Source organism: Catharus ustulatus, chromosome W, assembly GCF_009819885.2.
Source record: "Catharus ustulatus isolate bCatUst1 chromosome W, bCatUst1.pri.v2, whole genome shotgun sequence".
In the NCBI taxonomy this organism is placed as follows: domain Eukaryota; kingdom Metazoa; phylum Chordata; class Aves; order Passeriformes; family Turdidae; genus Catharus; species Catharus ustulatus.
In genome coordinates, this window is record NC_046261.2 from 8,592,529 (window position 1) to 8,609,893 (window position 17,365).

At 41.9% G+C, this 17,365-nt stretch overlaps 1 protein-coding gene across 1 annotated transcript in view; it reads left to right on the forward strand.

The window, feature by feature from the left end:
- LOC117005100 (transcription factor RFX3-like) overlaps positions 1-15,105 on the forward strand; it is a 272,818-nt gene extending 257,713 nt beyond the window's left edge. The window contains exons 14-17 of the mRNA XM_033076381.1: positions 10,115-10,323; positions 11,310-11,463; positions 13,509-13,551; positions 14,723-15,105. Coding sequence (XP_032932272.1) covers positions 10,115-10,323; positions 11,310-11,463; positions 13,509-13,551; positions 14,723-14,973 — 657 coding nt within the window. The 3' untranslated portion in view covers positions 14,974-15,105. The remainder of the gene's footprint in view (positions 1-10,114; positions 10,324-11,309; positions 11,464-13,508; positions 13,552-14,722) is intronic.
- The last annotated feature ends 2,260 nt before the right edge of the window (positions 15,106-17,365 follow it).

Genomic DNA, 17,365 nt, shown 5'->3' on the forward strand with positions numbered 1-17,365 from the left:
ATGTTCAGCTACTGGTCTGTGACGTGGTAGGGCTGTGTAGCCACACCTGTGGTAGCCCTAAGGAAGTATACTGCCTGTCAAGTAAATACAAATTTATCCCAATGCTCTTTAGCTATGGGGATGGTGAAAAAAGTGTTAGCTATATCAATGCCAGCACACCAGTTCCCCTCATGTTTCTGAATTTTTCAATCAATATTATTGTGTTGGGTACATCTTCAGTCAAAGGTGGTGTATGTTTATTTAGTTGTCTCTAACCCTGTCGTGGTTTGACACTGGCCAAATGCCAGGCACCCACAAAAGCCACTCACTTACCCTCCCATTGCAGCTGGGCAGAAGTAAGAAAATTTAATGAAGGTTTCATGAGTTGAGATAAGGAACGGAAGAAAACACTCCAAGGGCAAAATAGGTTCAACTCAGAGATACAAAGTTAATTTATTACTAACAAAATCAGGGGAGGATAATGAGAAGTAAAAGAAGCCCTTAAAAACACCTTTGCCTCCCCCAACCCCTCCCTCCTTCCCACCAACAACGCAGGGAGACTTGGGGGGAGGGGTGGGAGTGGGAGTTTTGGTAAGTTCATCACCCAAGGCTTTCTTCTGCCATGAAGGGAGAGAAGTTGTTCCCCTGTGAGACCATGGGGTCCCTTCCCATAGGAGACAGTTCTCCACTAACCTCTCAGACATGGGTCCACTCTCATGAGCAGCAGTCTTTCCAAAACTTCTGCAACATTAATTCCTCCCATAGACACACAGTCCTTCCAAAACTGCTGTGGAGTGGGTCACTCTTCCACAGGTTTCAGTCCTCCAAGAATAGGCTGCCCCAAGCCTGGGAGCAGGGACCCCCTCTCTTCACTGGGTCTCCCACTGAATCATAGCCTCCTCTAGGTATCCACCCACTCTGGATTGGGTACCTCACCCACAGGCTATGAGTGGATCTCTGCATCCTGTGGAACTCCATGGGTTGCAGGGGGACAGCCTGCTTCACCATGGTCTTCACCACGGCCTGCAGAGGAATCTCGGCTCCAGTGCCTGGAGCACGTCCTACCTCTCCTTCTTCACTGACCTTGGTGTCTCCATGTTGTTTCCCTCATATGTTCTCACCTCCACCTCTTCTCTAGCTGGAAATAAAACTGTGCACTACTTTTGTTTTGATTTGTTCTTAAATATGTTATCACAGAGGCATTACCATCATCTCTAATTGGTCCAGCCTTGGCCAGAGCCATGTCCATCTTCAGAACCATCAGGGATTGGCTCTGCCAGACATGGTGGAAGCTTCTAACAGCTTCACACAGAAGCAACCTCTGTGACCCCTACTACCAAAAACTAGGCCTTGCAAAGCCACAGTCATTCACCATGACCTATCATTTTTCTTAACAGGTTATACAGGGTTTTTCCAAGATGTGGTGATGGTTTTTAACACACCTGCCTCAAGCAAATCTTTAATAGTTAACATTATTTCTTTCTGCCCTCCAGGAATGTGATACTGCTTCAAAGAGACTAATTTTGTGGCTGAAAAATTTCTACTGGAGGCATTTTTATCTCTCCTACCAGAATAGATCTCATACTAGTATATGGTTTGGTGCCAAATTGATACTGTCCATCTGGTAATTCTATAGTTAAGTCCTTTAAGATATCAATTTCAATTATATACTTGGGGACTGGAACAGTTATCACTGATTATATTTGACGTTGTAAATTTTCTATTTTCATTTCAATTTGTGTTTGTACAGCTTCAATTTGTTTGCCTCCTAATTCAGTTATTAGAACCGTTTAGCCCTTAAATCTTTTTGGATTCCCATGAATTAATGAGGCCTCTGCTCAAGTATACACAAGGGTTTTAACTGAGTAGATGAGTTTTTAAAAAAATTTCAAAGGTCCACATGGGGATGCCAATCCTTTCTTGCCCATCCCTGTACTGGAGCTTGGCCTATTTCCTAATCTCGGTTATATGCTTCTATTTCCCACACTTCCTGTAAAGGAGTACAGCAAATTAGTGTACAGATCCCAATCCTCCTTCCCCCTGGAACTTCTGACCCACCTGTGGGGGACCTTCCACGGGCAGGTGGTATGTCCCGTCAAGGTTCCAAAGGTGGAACCAATGGTTGACTTGCATCTTCTGGGGCTCTAATTTTCAGTTGGGAGCTCTGTACTTTCTTATTTGGTTTATTCAACCCATGCTATTTGTAAATCCTCCACATTTCATTAGTGAGAATTCCATCTATATTTTCTCTCACTATTCCATCTTTCAGAAGTGCAGCAAACATTTCTTTTTTTGAAACTTTATTATCCCCTTTAGACAGGGAGTCTGATTTATTCCATCCAGATCCACGTGGCTCTCATTCTCCCAAATCCGCAAACTGCTGTATTTTTTCTATCACATCTCCAATCAGATTTCCTGTTTCATTAATTTACAGGGTCATGATGACATTTTTTTATGCAGGAGGATCCACCTTAATTTATCAATTTCTCATGTGTAATGATAAAACATTTTGTAGCATTGTGTCTGCGTCTCCAATAAAAACAACTGTTTTCATTCCTCCTTAAGATGCTTCATGTAATCTCTTACTGTGTAGCAAGGTCTATCCTCCCTCGCCAGTCACTTTCTACTTGGTACTTATTATTATACCCTTCTCAGCTACAACTGACAGCAGTTTAGTATCTAACTGTTTCCTTAAATGCCTCTTGAATAAAAGAATCTGAGCTCCAAGTCATAAATTTCCTACTGTCTCCAGGGTCTATACCTACACCAGTGACTCCTAAGTTGTGGAGTTGCACCATCCATGTTAATAACAATTCTCCAGATTTTTGTTTGAATCTATCAGGCATATCAATAATCTTATGCTGTGTATAGTTGTCTATATAATGTTTTATAACCTATTGTCCATTTGCATCATATTTCATTTTCCTATGAAATACAGGGCCAATGTCAATAGTCTTATCTGATCCAGAGTCATCTGGATCAGTAGAGTCCCAAATGTCTCTGTCCCATTGGTCGAGATCCCATTGCAATCCAGCTTCTGCAATTACTGCATGTACTTTGTTTTTATTCACTCACCCTCTGTGTTTATGGTACTTATATTCAGCTACTCTAACAGCTGCTTTTTCAGACACGGTTTGGTAAGAATCCTGTTTATGAGCAAGTAGCTTATTGACATTGTAGCCTCACAATTTTATTTTGTAAGTCACAAATTTGTTTCTCTAAAATATTTCGTTCACACAATAGCATTTGTTTGATCTGATGTATACGATAAGCAGTCAAAAGAATACATCCCCTTCCACCTAAACTCGTAACTTTTCCTTTTTACAACAGGTAATTTTTGTAAACATTTAACCATGTCAAGAGGTTCAGCCTCTCCCAAATTTGCATAGTCCTGCAGCAACAGACCATTTCCTTACTATTGAACTATAAGGCATATCTTCCCCTCCTGTAATGTCAAGTAGGGGTTTCTGGTCTTTTTTCTTTTTTGATTTAAACATTTTGTTCAGATCCTGTCGACTACAATGTTTTTGTTTTGCTTATTACTGTGGTCAGCAAAGGGATCAGAACAAAACAAGAAATTATTTAGAGATATGCTTACTTATTACATGAATGATAGGCAAATAACAGAAATAAGCACAGAAAGGCAATGAATCAAATCATTACTACAGATTACAGCTAGCAATTAAGAAAAGATACATCACCAATGACTCTAATATATTACCATCATCCCAGTCCGTATTTCAGCTGGGGAGCCCTGTTGCAGCAAAGGATCAAAGACACCCTCTTGCTAATTGATAAATCCTACCTAACACATCTCTTCATATTGAGGTTTCTGATCCTGCTACAAAGTTGTTAGGATTTTTCCCTTTTTTTTCCTCTCAGGGAATTCTCTCCCATTTGTTGCCTAGGAGATGATAACGACCGGCACTTAAGACACAAAAGAAGAGGCCAAGATGGGGAGGAGGGGTGCAGATAGTTATGAATCGTTAAAAACCGATATGATCACGGACAAAGACCCTCTAACTAATTAAAGTTAGAAAGTGGTATGTTTTATTCACTGTCGGGCGGCACGGGAGTTGTCTCCGAAAGTTGTGACCGCCTCCGAACAAGGTTCTTTGCCATCTATTTATTTCCGAGATCTTACATACAATACATATGCATAACCCCAGCACCTTCCATCCCCATTCGATATTAAAATGAGGCCATTAGTCCTTCACGCGTGAACAATTCTTCTTTTGAATTGGGTCAGTGGTCTCAAAGGATGAAGTCAGGAGAGTCTTCATCAGGTCTCGGTGACCCTCCAGCACGATCCAAGGCCTTGTGCTTCGTATACAGTCCAGGTGTTGGCCATTGTTCTTACTGGTTTTGGTCTGTTCTTATAACGGTTCACTTACTCTACATTCTTCTATAGGCAAGCGCATAACAGCACACAATATAACAATTAGCTCTAGCTTAAGCATCTAATAATCATTAGCCTACCATTTTCCTACCTAACTTACAGTAATTTCACAACTATAAGGCACACCCTTTTGACTAAAATTTTGGTCCGAATCCGGAAGTGCGCCTTATACTCCAGAGTGCCTTATATATGGACAAAGTTCGGAAATTTACCAATCTGGAAGTGCAAGTTGTGAACCGAACCACGCGGGGCCGCGGGGCTCAGCGGGTCTTGGCACATGTCCTGGTTTGGAGGAAAGATGTCTGCTAAGAAAGGCAGGACCCTCTCTTTGAAATTGAGAATGTAAACCTCCTCCCTCCAAATTATTATAATTTTGAAATTAAGGGGCTCTCAGGCAAAGATATGGGAATTAGGAATAAGAGTTCTTTACTAGGAAAATTAAGATAGAAATACAGTACTACAAAGAAATAAACCCAAAACACTGACAAAGTGTCTTGGGTTACAATACAGGATGTGATCAAAGTATCTATTCTATCACTGTCTCTTGTGACTAGATGGGTCAGTGATCTTTATCTCTATGGGAGATACTCTGCTACTGGACCATCCATTGAAACCAGTAGGGCATTGTTCTTTATCTTTGCACCCCTGATCCTTCCTCCAGGAAGTTATCTTCTGCTAATGGCCCATTGAGTCCCACTGTGTGACTGATAAAATTACTTTATCCCATTGAGAGTTGCTCCAACCAGGGGGGAGAGCCAAGCCTTTCTTACCTAGATAAAAACTGAAATTCCAGGACACCGAGTAGCCCTTTCTCTACTGGACTCTAGAAAAAAAAAAAGAGATTGCTCCACATCACTACTAGACCTCAGGAAGGAAACTGCACCTTCTACAAGACCACTGCTTCAACTAAACCACATCTGTCACTGCAAAAAGACTACAGGCACTATTTAATGAAACTGCTACCAACACCCTGCCTGATGGGATGTCAGGTTGTACTCTGACTTTGTCAGGGTTTGGAGTTTGTTTCTTTGTAGTACTGTATTTCTATTTTAATTTCCCTAGAAAAGAACTGTTATTCCTAATTCCCATATCTTTGCCTGAGAACCCCTTAATTTCAAAATTATAATAATTTGGAGGGAGGAGGTTTGCATTCTCCATTTCAAAGAGAAGTTTCTGCCTTTCTTAGCAGACACCTGTCCTCCAAACTAAGACACAAAGTCAGAGTAAAACCTGACACCCCGTCAGGGTGACACCCATCAGTCAGGGTGTTGGTAGCAGTCCCATGAAATGGTGGCTACAGTCCTCCTTCAGTGACAGATGTGGTTCAGTTGAAGCAGTGGTCTTGTAGAAGGGTGCAGTCTTCCTCCGAAGGTGCAGTGATGATATTGAAAAAAAGTCCGGTTTTACTCTAGAGTCCAGGGAAAAGAGGGTGACTTGGTGTCCCAGAATTTCAGTTTTTATCTAGGTAGGAACGGCTTGGCTCTCCCCCCTGGCTGGAGTAACTCTCAATGGGATAAAGTAATTTTATCAGTCACACAGTGGGACTCAATGGGCCCTTAGCAGAAGATAACTCCCTGGAGGAAGGATGGGGGATGCAAAGATAAAGAACAATGCCCTACTGGTTTCAATGGATGGCCCAGTAGCAGAGTATCTCCCACGGAGATAAGGATCACTGCTCCACCTGGTCACAACAGATGGTGATAGAATAGATACTTTGATCACATCCTGTATTGTAACCCAAGACAGCACTGTTGGCATGATTGTTACTAATTCGTTACTTTGTTGCATGTGGATCCTTGCTGCAAAAAAAAAAAAGTGTACCTTATAGTCCGGTGCACCTGATATATGGACAAATTTGGAAATTTGCCAACTCCCGGAGGTGCGCCTTATAATCCAGTGTACCTTATAGTCATGAAATTACTGTACATCTTGGTCATGGAAATTGCTTCTACCCTTAGCAAAAATCCTAACTCTTTGAAATCATGATTCACTTACTCTCTTAGCTGGGGCACGGAGGGCGGGGTTGGGCGGAGGGTTTCTCTTGGGAAGGGTGGAGATTTTGGCTTGAGGCGCGTGAGGCTAGGCTCAGCTCCTCACTCACTCTCTTGGTCTCGGATGGGAGGGGAATGGTCAAATTGCTGCTACCGCGGGGAGAATTTGCTGCCACTGTGGAATCCGGTCGCTGTACTGTTTCTTCCTTATGGTAGGTAAGCCTTTGCTTGTAAGAGCTGACGTGTATCTGGCACCTCATTAACATCCAATTGAATTAGAAAGAACCCTCATCATCTAATTGGGTGCCTCAGGGGGAAAAATCCTGTTACCCCAAACTCCTCTCCCTTCCCTGAGGGCAGTGCATCTCTCAGCTGTGTGCTGCAGCTGCTTGCAGACATCTGGCTGCTGCTGCCCAGCACCATTGTTTTCTGCTGCTGCCTTGGGCTTTTTTCTACATTTTTACCCAGCACTCTGTGTTTGCCAGGACACGCCGCGGCTGCTGCTACGGCTGCAGAGTTTCTGCTACATTTTGTTTGCTACCCTGGATGTGTCCGCCTTTGCCATTCCAGCCGCTGCTCTGAGGTTCCTGCTACAGCCCTTTTCGCCATCCAGAGGGGCACTGAGACCGGCTGCCCCTGGGGGTTTTTAAAGAAAGCCTTTTTTCTCTCTCTCCTGGCAGCTTGCCTGCCATTACCCAGGTGTAGAGAGGCGGCTGAGCTCACACCACAATGCCCCCTGCAGCCATGGGAGAATCATTGCGCCTGCCCAGCCTGGTCAGGAGCCAACAGCACCCCTGCCAACTGTGGCCATAACTACACCAAAGGGGAAAGTGCTTGATAGCCAAGAGGAGGCTGTTATTGGGTTTCTGGTTTTCTTTGTTGTTGCTGCCATTGTGGTTGTTTGGTTGCCTTGCTATACATACTAGTAAAGAACTGTTATCCCTTTCCCCATATCTTTGCTGAAAACCCCTTAATTTCAAAGTTATAATACAGTAATTTCACGACCATAAGGCGCACCGGACTGTAAGGCGCACCCCCAGGAGTCGGTAAAATTCGCAACTTTGTAGATCAGATAAGGCGCACCGGACTATAGGGCACACTTTTTTTTTTGCAGCGAGGCTCCGCCCCCAGCTCCCCCACGTGTTTGCTAGCTGAGGCCCCGCCTCCATCCGGCTGCCGCGGCACCGTGGCCCCGCCTCCACCTGGCAGCCCCGACCCCGCCTCCAGCCAGGAGCCCCGGCCTCGCAACCCCGCAGGCACCCAGCGGCCCGGGTCCTGCAGGCACCCAGCGGCCGCAGCCCCGCGGGCACCTGGAAGCCCCGGCCTTGTCTCCACCCAGCAGCCCGTGTCCCGTGACCCCGCGGGCACCTGGAAACCCTGGTCCCGAGGCCCCGCGGGCACCCAGCAGCCTCGGTCGGGCAGGCACCCAGCAGCCCCAGTCCTCCAGGCACCTGGAATCCCCGGTCCCGCAGGCACCCAGCAGCCCCGGTCCTCCAGGCACCTGGAAGCCCCGGTCCCGCAGGCACCCAGCAGCCCCAGTCCTGCAGGCACCCAGCAACCCTCGTCGGGCAGGCACCCAGCAGCCCCAGTCCTGCAGGCACCCAGCAGCCCGGGTCCCGCGGCCCCGCAGGCATCGGGAAGCCCCGGTCCCACAGGCACCCAGCAGCCCCAGTCCTCCAGGCACCCGGAAGCCCCGGTCCTGCAGCCCCGCGGGCACCCAGCAGCCCCGGTCGGGCAGGCACCCAGCAGCCCTGGTCCCACGGCCCCGCGGGCACCCAGCAGCCTCGGTCCCGTGGCCTCGCAGGCATCTGGAAGCCCCGGTCCCGCAGGCACCCGGAAGCCCCGGTTCTGCAGGCACCCAGCAGCCCCGGTGTGCGGCCCCGCAGGCACCCAGCAGCCCCGGTCGGGCAGGCACCCAGGAGCCCCTGTCCCGCGGCCTTGCGGGAACCCAGCAGCCTTGGTCTCGTGGCCCCGCAGGCACCCGGAAGCCCCGGTTCTGCAGGCACCCAGCAGCCCCTGTCCCGTGGCCCCGCAGGCACCCAGCAGCCCCGGTGTGCGGCCCCGTGGGAACCCAGCAGCCCTGGTCCCCCAGGCACCCAGCAGCCCCGGTCCCATGGCCCCGCGGGCACCCAGCAGCCCCGGTGCCGCCGGCACCTGGAAGCCGTGGCCCGGCGGGCACCCAGCAGCCCCGGCCCGGCGGGCACCCAGCAGCCCCGGTCGGGCAGGCACCCAGCAGCCCCGGTCCTGCAGGCACCCAGCAGCCCCGGTCCCGCGGCCCCGCCTCCAGTCAACAGCCCCGGCCCCGCAGGCAGCCGGCAGTCCTGGTCCCATGGGCACCCGGCAGTCCCGGCCCTTTGGCCCCGCCTCCTCCCGGCAGCTGCAGCCCCGTGTCCCCGCCTCCACCCAGCAGTCGCGACCCTGCCAGCTCGCCCCGCGGCTCGCAGCTCTCACTTCCGGGTTTGCAAATTTCTGAACTTAGTCCATCAGATAAGGCGCACCGGACTATAAGGCGCACTTCCGGGTTCGGGGGAAAATTTTAGTCAAAAGGGTGCGCCTTATAGTTGTGAAATTACTGTAATTTGGAGGGAAGGAGTAATATTTTCCATTTCAAGGGAGGTTCCCACCTTCTTTGGTAGACACCTGTCTTTCAAACTAAGACAAAAGGGGTTTCACTTTTATATTGTTACTTGTATAAAGATACATGATCAGATGTTTATTTTGGAACTTTGTGGTCTGGCATACCCATCTGCTGACCAGGCACCTGGGCATTGCAAGCATGAAGCCCCTGTTTTCCTAAAATTACATATGTTGTTTTGAAAAAGCACATATGTTTAAAGGTTCACACAGTGGTCAACTTTGGTTCAGGCTCCACATAGGGCCTACCACATCACCCCCTGTGCATGGTGTGAGGTAGTATAGAATAACCCCAGGGTCCTGGCCTTAACCCATCTGGCTACTGCCAACATTAACTCTTTCCTGACCAGAACCAGAACACTCCTTCAAGGCAAAAGTGACCATGGTACTTTGGTTTCTATGTTCCTCTTTAGTTTTTACTTTCTCAACTTCCATTTGACTGCCCTTTCAACTCCTTATTCCTGCAGTCTCAAGCCTGGAAATTCCTGAAATTTTTACTAAAAATATAATGAATAAAGTTAAAAATTCTTTAATGAAAATTAATATGGAACATTGTAATGTATTGTTACAGTTGTTGCATCAGTTGGGCCGCTGGGGGGATGCCAGGTCCGAGACAGAGACACGGCACTCCTGATTCATATAAAAAGACTTAAGCACTTTATTGTTTGTGAACATGCCTTAAATAGGATGATTGAGTTTTCCTGGGCACACACAGGTGATTGGTTACTATTTCAGTCACTCATTTCCTCAACCAGTGATACATCAGCACTTAGGGTGCAATAGATGAGCTGGGGTTCTCACCCAGGTAACTGCCTGCTTAACAGGCATGCTGGGTTTCAAATTGCATCTTTTAGAAAAGCTGCAATATACACTGCTACAATGTATTTGTGGATTTTCATTGTAATTTTGTGTGTGTTTTATTTGATGTCCATTTTTGTACTTTGGATTCCTCCTCTCATTTTCTTCCAACAAAACTGAGAGAGACATGAACATAAAAATACTTATTAGTTTGTCTAATAAGTATATTTCATCCTTTTAATTTAATTGTTCAGTCTTTGGGAATAATTTACATTTTGTATTTTGCTTTCATGTTTGCCATGTTTTATAACAGGAACAGGCTTCCTGGGTGTGTCAGTGTGATGACAATATGGTTCAAAGACTAGAAACAGATTTCAAGATGACTCTTCAGCAGCAGAGCACTCTGGAGCAGTGGGCAGCCTGGCTTGACAATGTAATGGTGCAAGCATTGAAACCATATGAAGGAAGACCCAGCTTTCCTAAAGCAGCACGGCAATTTCTTTTAAAATGGTCTTTCTACAGGTAGTCTTCTAAATTTTTTTAGCTATTTTATTATTTGCTCAATAGTATGCCATAAAAATGTTGAAAAAAGTTATATCAGACTACAGTTCCCAAGAAATGTAGTGCTTTCCTCCACCACCCAGATCAGTGTTCTTAACATTAAACACAGCGCAATATGCCACTCAGCAGCAGATGAAATTATCTTTGTATATTGTTTTAAAGGCCTTGTGCAAGTGTAATGAGGTTAGAATGTTATCCTGATTTGGAAACATGCTATGAAATATTTTGGATTGAATATCTATACAATTTTAAAACCAATGTTTTAATATTAGTTATTAAAATACCACAGGTTCTATTTTTATTATGTAGGGACAAAAAAAAATATTTTGTAAAAAGAGCAAGACAAGTGTTCCATGTCATCTGCTACTGTATCAGTTGTCATAGTAAAGCTATTTTTTTTTTCAAAATGGTATATGATAGCATCTACTTAGTGAGAGTATCATATGGATGTTTTCATCCACAATCTGCATTTTTCTAATTTAAGGTATACACAAACTTATCTAAATTTTACACATTTAAAAATCATACCAATTAAAACCTTTGAACTAGGAATGGGAGCACAACAGACTAATTTGAAAGACCACTTTATTTAAAATTAAATAATTTTAATACAATTTTGTTATTTCAAATTTTAATAAAGAACTTCCTTTTGCTAAGTTCAGTTTTTACATGTGCTCACATATTGGTAATTGTGCATACACCAAAAAAACCCCTTCCTGCCTTTTTGAAAATTTAGCTTCTAGTTGTGTAATGTGGTCTCTAACCATGCTTTCAAAAAAGGGGAGAGACAAAGGCTTGCCTTTCCCAGACATTTCTTTCTGAAGACATCATAAATCATATGGTTTTGAATAGCATTACTTTATTATTCTTAAAGTGCATATTCCATACGAAAAAAAAATTAAAGAATTGTGATATTTATTTTATATTTTCCTCCCATATTTTAATAGCTCAATGGTGATTCGAGATTTAACCTTACGCAGTGCTGCTAGCTTTGGCTCTTTTCATCTGATCCGCTTGCTTTATGATGAGTACATGTTTTACTTAGTCGAACATCGTGTTGCTCAGGCAACAGGAGAAACACCTATTGCAGTTATGGGAGAGGTAAGATAATACACAAGACAATGGATTGGTGAATTTAACATTAAATTCAGATATGCATCTTCAGGGGTTTTTAACATTTACATGGACCTATGGGATATTTTTTAATAATGTTTGCAATCTGCTGTAGATTGAGTTGCAAATGCATCGGCATCTTTAAATTTGCGTTATATACCTTCATTCATGTTTCACACTAATGAAATGAAAGTAGCACTGAAGTACTTGCAGGATTGGAACATGGCATAATTTCATGCCTATATTTCAATGTATTTTTTTTAATATAAACAGAGCAAAGTATAAATTCAGAACCAGTGTCTTATATGTGTTTATGGTATTTTCAATCTTAAGTTTTCCTCAGACCTCTTTTTTTTCAGTAACTCCCCATACCATTCATTTTGTGTAAGTTGCTTAAGAATTCACATTATCTTAGGAGTTATCATCAAGGAATTGTACTTTTAAAGTTCTAGAAAATGGATGTGGACATAACAATAGATAATTCATCAGACTGAAACTTGAAATTTATACTTGGTGATCATTATATATATCATGTTTAATCTTACTGATAAGTTCTAAGTCACCTTGCATGACTTGATATATTATTTTTTCCTCAGGATATATTAAAAGTATAATGAAATATTATAAAAATATGTACATTTTCATAGAGATTGGAAGTCTTGGCTTAATTTGGAGTTTGATTGATCTGACGTTAAAAAAAATCACTTTCTGATTAGATACTTGAACTCTGCCATTACATTTATAGCAAAGTATTGCAAAATTATAATATTGCTACATTCTTGTTTTCTTTTCGTAGTATATGTCAAATGTAATGCTTGTGGTGCAATGTGGGACTTCCTAGAATGTTTTGGTAAACTTAAGACAGATATTATCTTAGAGAGAAAACATGTAATATAAAATTTTAAGAGGGGAACAGGGAAGTTGGAAACATTCATTAAATGCATGGCTTCTTGTTTCTCTGAATTTGTTGACTAGTTGAAATAAAATGGGAAAGACTAAGGCTGGTTTGACAAACACTTGAAGCCATTATGCACTGTCTTTGCAGCTAAAAAAAACCCAGTTTCCTCCTCTCCCATCCCCTTAGATTTGTAGATTGATGCTGGCACAAGTAGTCAGACAGTCCTATGGTTAACTGGATCAGAGAATTAATCCTGTCCAAAATAATCCCTTGGGCTATTTTTATTGGGTTAGTTCTGTCATGTGACTCTTTGCATGGCCATGTGGAAGACTTAAGGTGAAAGGAAGGGTATGGGAAAGTGAGGAGGGAGTACATGTGAGGGAACCTGGAAGGATAGGGCTGCTACTGCTTATGCTGGTTTAGTGTTCACTGAAGTTTTATCTTTATTTCTGAAAAGGACTGAATCAGGTATGCTTAGAAATATATTTATTTAAATATTGTACTCCTTTTATTTGAGATTAACTCATCAAATTATGCTCTGCTACTTCTCATTTAAGAGAAGGGTAAAGGACTCAGACAAGGAAAGGGAGGAAAGAAGTTTGATTTTTCACTTTTGAACAACTTTTCACTTTATTTTTTTATACGTAAACTAGCAAGTATAATATGCTTTAATAACCATCAACTCTATTTTCAGTGGTTCCATTTATTTACCCTATGTATAGTTTTGCTACTCTATAACTGCCTTTAGTGACACACCATTTCAGGGAAACATTTAAGCAAGCTTTTGGTTAAAATGGACACCGATCATATTTTCCATCATTCTACATCAGAAATATCTCACTCAAAGCAACAAAATCCTTGACATAAGTCACCCTAAAAAATATGAAAACATATGCTTAAGTTTATATATTATTGTTTTAATTGCTGAGAATATTTTATTTTAATTTCCTTAATATGAACACAAATATAATGGAATGGAAAATGAACTGGTTTACTATGGATGTGACTACAGTCAAATTCATGTACTTTCATACTAGCCACAAACCATTAGAGCATACTACTGGCTTTACCACAGATAATCTAAGGTCATGTTTGTATAGGACTATGTCCACACTTTTTATTGCTTATTTTGCAGTTTGGTGATTTAAATGCTATATCCCCTGGAAATATGGATAAAGGTAAGCACTCCCAAATGTATAATTTTATATAGAATTAATGTGTCTCTTGGAGCAAAACAAGTTCTTTTTTTTTTTTTTAAATATACAGTAATTTCACGATTACAAACCACACCTGATTATAAGCCGCATCTCCGGGTGTCGGCAACCTTGACATCTTTGTCCATATATAAGCCGCACCTGATTATAAGCCGCTCTGTCGTTCGCGGCGAGGACCCGCGTGCAACAAAGTTGCCAATTAGTAACAGAATTGTGGGATCGCGGGGTTTACTGGCTTGGCTCGGGGCCGGGTGGACTCGACCCGCTCGGGGCTGCTGACAGGGCCAGGTGGCCCAGCTTGGCGCTGCTACTCGGTGGGGCCGCTCAGGGCCGGCTGCCACCAGTGGCGGGCTCGCTCGCCCTGGCCTGGTGCTGCCTCGCGGCAGCGGGCAGAGACAGAGCCCACACGCACCTGCAGTGGTGGCAGGCCGGGATGGAGCTCGCCGGCACCCGCGGCAGCAGGCGGGGACGGAGCCCCCTGCCCTTCCCCCCCGCCACGGGGCTGGCAGGAGGGAGCCCCCGCCTCCCCTCCCCCGCGCTGCTGGCACGGAGCCCGCCTCCACCTGCCGTGCAACAGAGTAACCAATTTGTAACAATCGCCCAATCCCGTGTTTTACTGGCAGGTGCTCAGCTCGGTATCCTGGCTGGCACTTCCGGATTTGGAAATTTCAGAACTTTTTTCATATATTAGCAATTCCTGAGTGTAAGCCGCATTTCCGGGTAGGGATCAACATTTTAGTCAAAATGGTGCAGCTTATAATCATGGAATTACTGTATTTAAGTGGAATCAAAAGCTACATCATAATTTAAATTATGTGAATATTACTATTATATGGGTACAATATGCTATATATGATATATAGTATATAATAACAACTAGAATACTCTAGGACCTTACTAGTTAATTTTTTAAAAAATGCCTGTTATTTACTCAAAATATTTTCAAAATTTTAGTGTATATTCTGGTGAGAGAGCTGAAGGGGATGGACAGTTGGAAAAAGGAAGATATGATTGGTTGCTATACTTTGCTGTGCTTTCATATTTCATGTTATTTGCAAAATAAAGGCCTTTGTATTCAGATTTTTTTCCTTTTGTGCTATTTTTTCTTTTCTTTTTTTCTTTTTTTTTTTTTTAGTGTTTGCAGATGAGGGCAGTGAAGTTGAAAGTGAAATAGAAGATGAAATGGATGAAAATGGAGAGCCACAAGCCAAGAGGGAGAAAACAGACTTAAACCGAGCATTTCAGGTGGGCTGCTTGCAGCAGCCAGTGCTTGAGAGTGGAATAGAGCAGAGCCTCCTGAACCCAATTCATAATGAGCACATTGTTACAAATACTCAGACTATCAGACAATGCAGTGCTACTGGAAATACATATACTGCAGTCTAATACTGTAGTGCCCCCCAACTGCATTAGCCTTGTTGATGCTGGACTTAACAGGGGAGGTAGGACAATAGGTCTGAAAGTTGTCTTACAGAATTTTAGCTGTGCTGAACATTACCTTTTATTGGAGTTGTGTAAAAAAATGGGTGTATGTATTTTGCCATATGTTTAAAAAAAATGTAAGCAAAATATTTTGCATTGGTTATTGAGTTTTCGTAGTTTCAAGTGTCAATGAAGATTTTTGTCAAGCTTTCAATGCTTTTAATGCTTTTGTCCTCTTAAAATTAAAATAACTTTTTTTTTCATAGTTTAAATATATTTTAAGGTTAATTATTTGTCATAATGATTTCATATACATAGATTTTTAATTAGATGCAAAATATTAAAAGAAATACTTTCTTTGACATACTGGATGCATACTCATTTGACAGTAGATGCATTAAATTTGTTATAAAAGGTACTTTCCATTAAATGGAACTAGAAAACACTATTTTCATGAAATTCTGAGCATTCAGGGGGTATTTTTATCAGAATGTTGGAGGGTTGGGAAGATCTACTGTTTTCTTTCTGTAAGGAATAAGTGTTTTCACTGCATTTACAAATGCAGAATAAGTGATAGAATTGTAACAATGTGGTAATGTGTACACTGTAGGCACACCTAATTATCTGATCACATGTAAACAATACAAGCTTCCTTTAAAATCAACAGCTCTGGATTATATTTGCATGCCAATTCCTCTGGTTTTAGAGACTACTGATTTTATTTTGAGACCACTGCACAGATACATCTGGTTGTCAAATGGTACTGTAGTTAATAGAAACTAAACTACAAATTAAGTAACTTGGATTTTTTTATGCTGAACTAGATATATAGGAAAACATTCCTTTTGGATGACTTTCTTCTATTCCAGGCCTTTTCCTGCTAGTTTAATTTGCTACTTTCATGAATGATAATTTATAGAATGTAAGAAATGTAGCAACCTGCATAATTTCCTTTTCAAAATGCATTTCCTGATTAATAAAGTTCATTTAATTTTTTACAAAAACCTATTAAGGTAGTGTAACTGGCACACCTCCTTTGTACTTATTCCCAATTGCATTAAATTTGAATAGGTTGCTAGATGGATCATTGCTATTTAAGAATGTACATCAGGGATCGTTGTACCTCGGCTATTACATGGTGCCTTAAACAGAAGTGAAGCTAAGAGTTAGTATTTTTTTGTTATTTTTAATAACTCTTAAAATTTATTCAACAAGGTGTGCCTGTCACTTTCAAATTTCCTAAGTATTAGGGGCAGGTTAAATAGTCTTCAAAGAAATAAAGAGGGTTTTATTATTAAGTGATATTTATATCCCTCCTAAAATTGATACTAAAAATATTTTTTTCTTGTTTCTAACTGAATTTCACTTTATTACAAATAAAATTTGCTTGGTAACTTGAAAAGCAAAACTAGCTTTAATGCCAACTTCAAATGTTGTTAAAGTAAATGGACCATAGTTATAAGCATGGTTATATATTTTAAACTTGTCAGATTTTAATTTTAAAAAGGCAGAATAAATAAAAGATATATAATGCAGCACATATTTTCAATTTGCATATGTGGTAAGGTGTCAGTCTGATGCTAGGTTTAATGATTATATTTTATAGTGATAGTTTATACAGTCCATATTAATTGACATTAAACAGCTCTGATTTTTTTCTGATTATTTTAAGCATTTTCATTATTTTTAAAGCAGACATAAATTTACTAGGCTAAAATACTGAAAATAAATAAAAACAAAAAAGTGAAGAGAAATAGCAAGAGTAATTTCATAGAAAGGACTGCATAAAATGAAGGGAGTCTCTTGTTTTATCTAGTGTGACTGTGAATTGATTTTTTTTTTAAAGTCATATATACCAAATGGGTGAACAGCATGTGACATGAGCAGTGTATTCTTAACAAAGAAATTTTTTACTAGAGTTTTCAGATGCTTCAAGAATGGTTATAGATCAACTAAGATGGCTTAACACTTTTGGAGGCACAAAATTATTTGTAAATTTCTTAGTAGAATTTGGAGACCAACCCATCCTACTCCATTCTATGTAGGCACACTTCCTACTTATGTCTGTAGATGTTTTTGTCTCAGCAAAAAGTGCAAATGACATTTGTATTAATTTCTCTCTGACTTCACCTGTGCACTGAATCCTCATAGGTTGTGTTCTCCCAAATATCACTGCATCCTGGGTTTTTCCCATAAGAAATCAGCACTCGTCATCAAAAATCCTAAAAACTCACCTATGATAAATATTTGCTTAATTTTGCATTATAATATTTTAAAAAATAAAATATAGTTGAATACTCAGTATTTATCATTCTTAATATAGGGTGCCCTATGCTGTACTGATGGTCTGTATTGC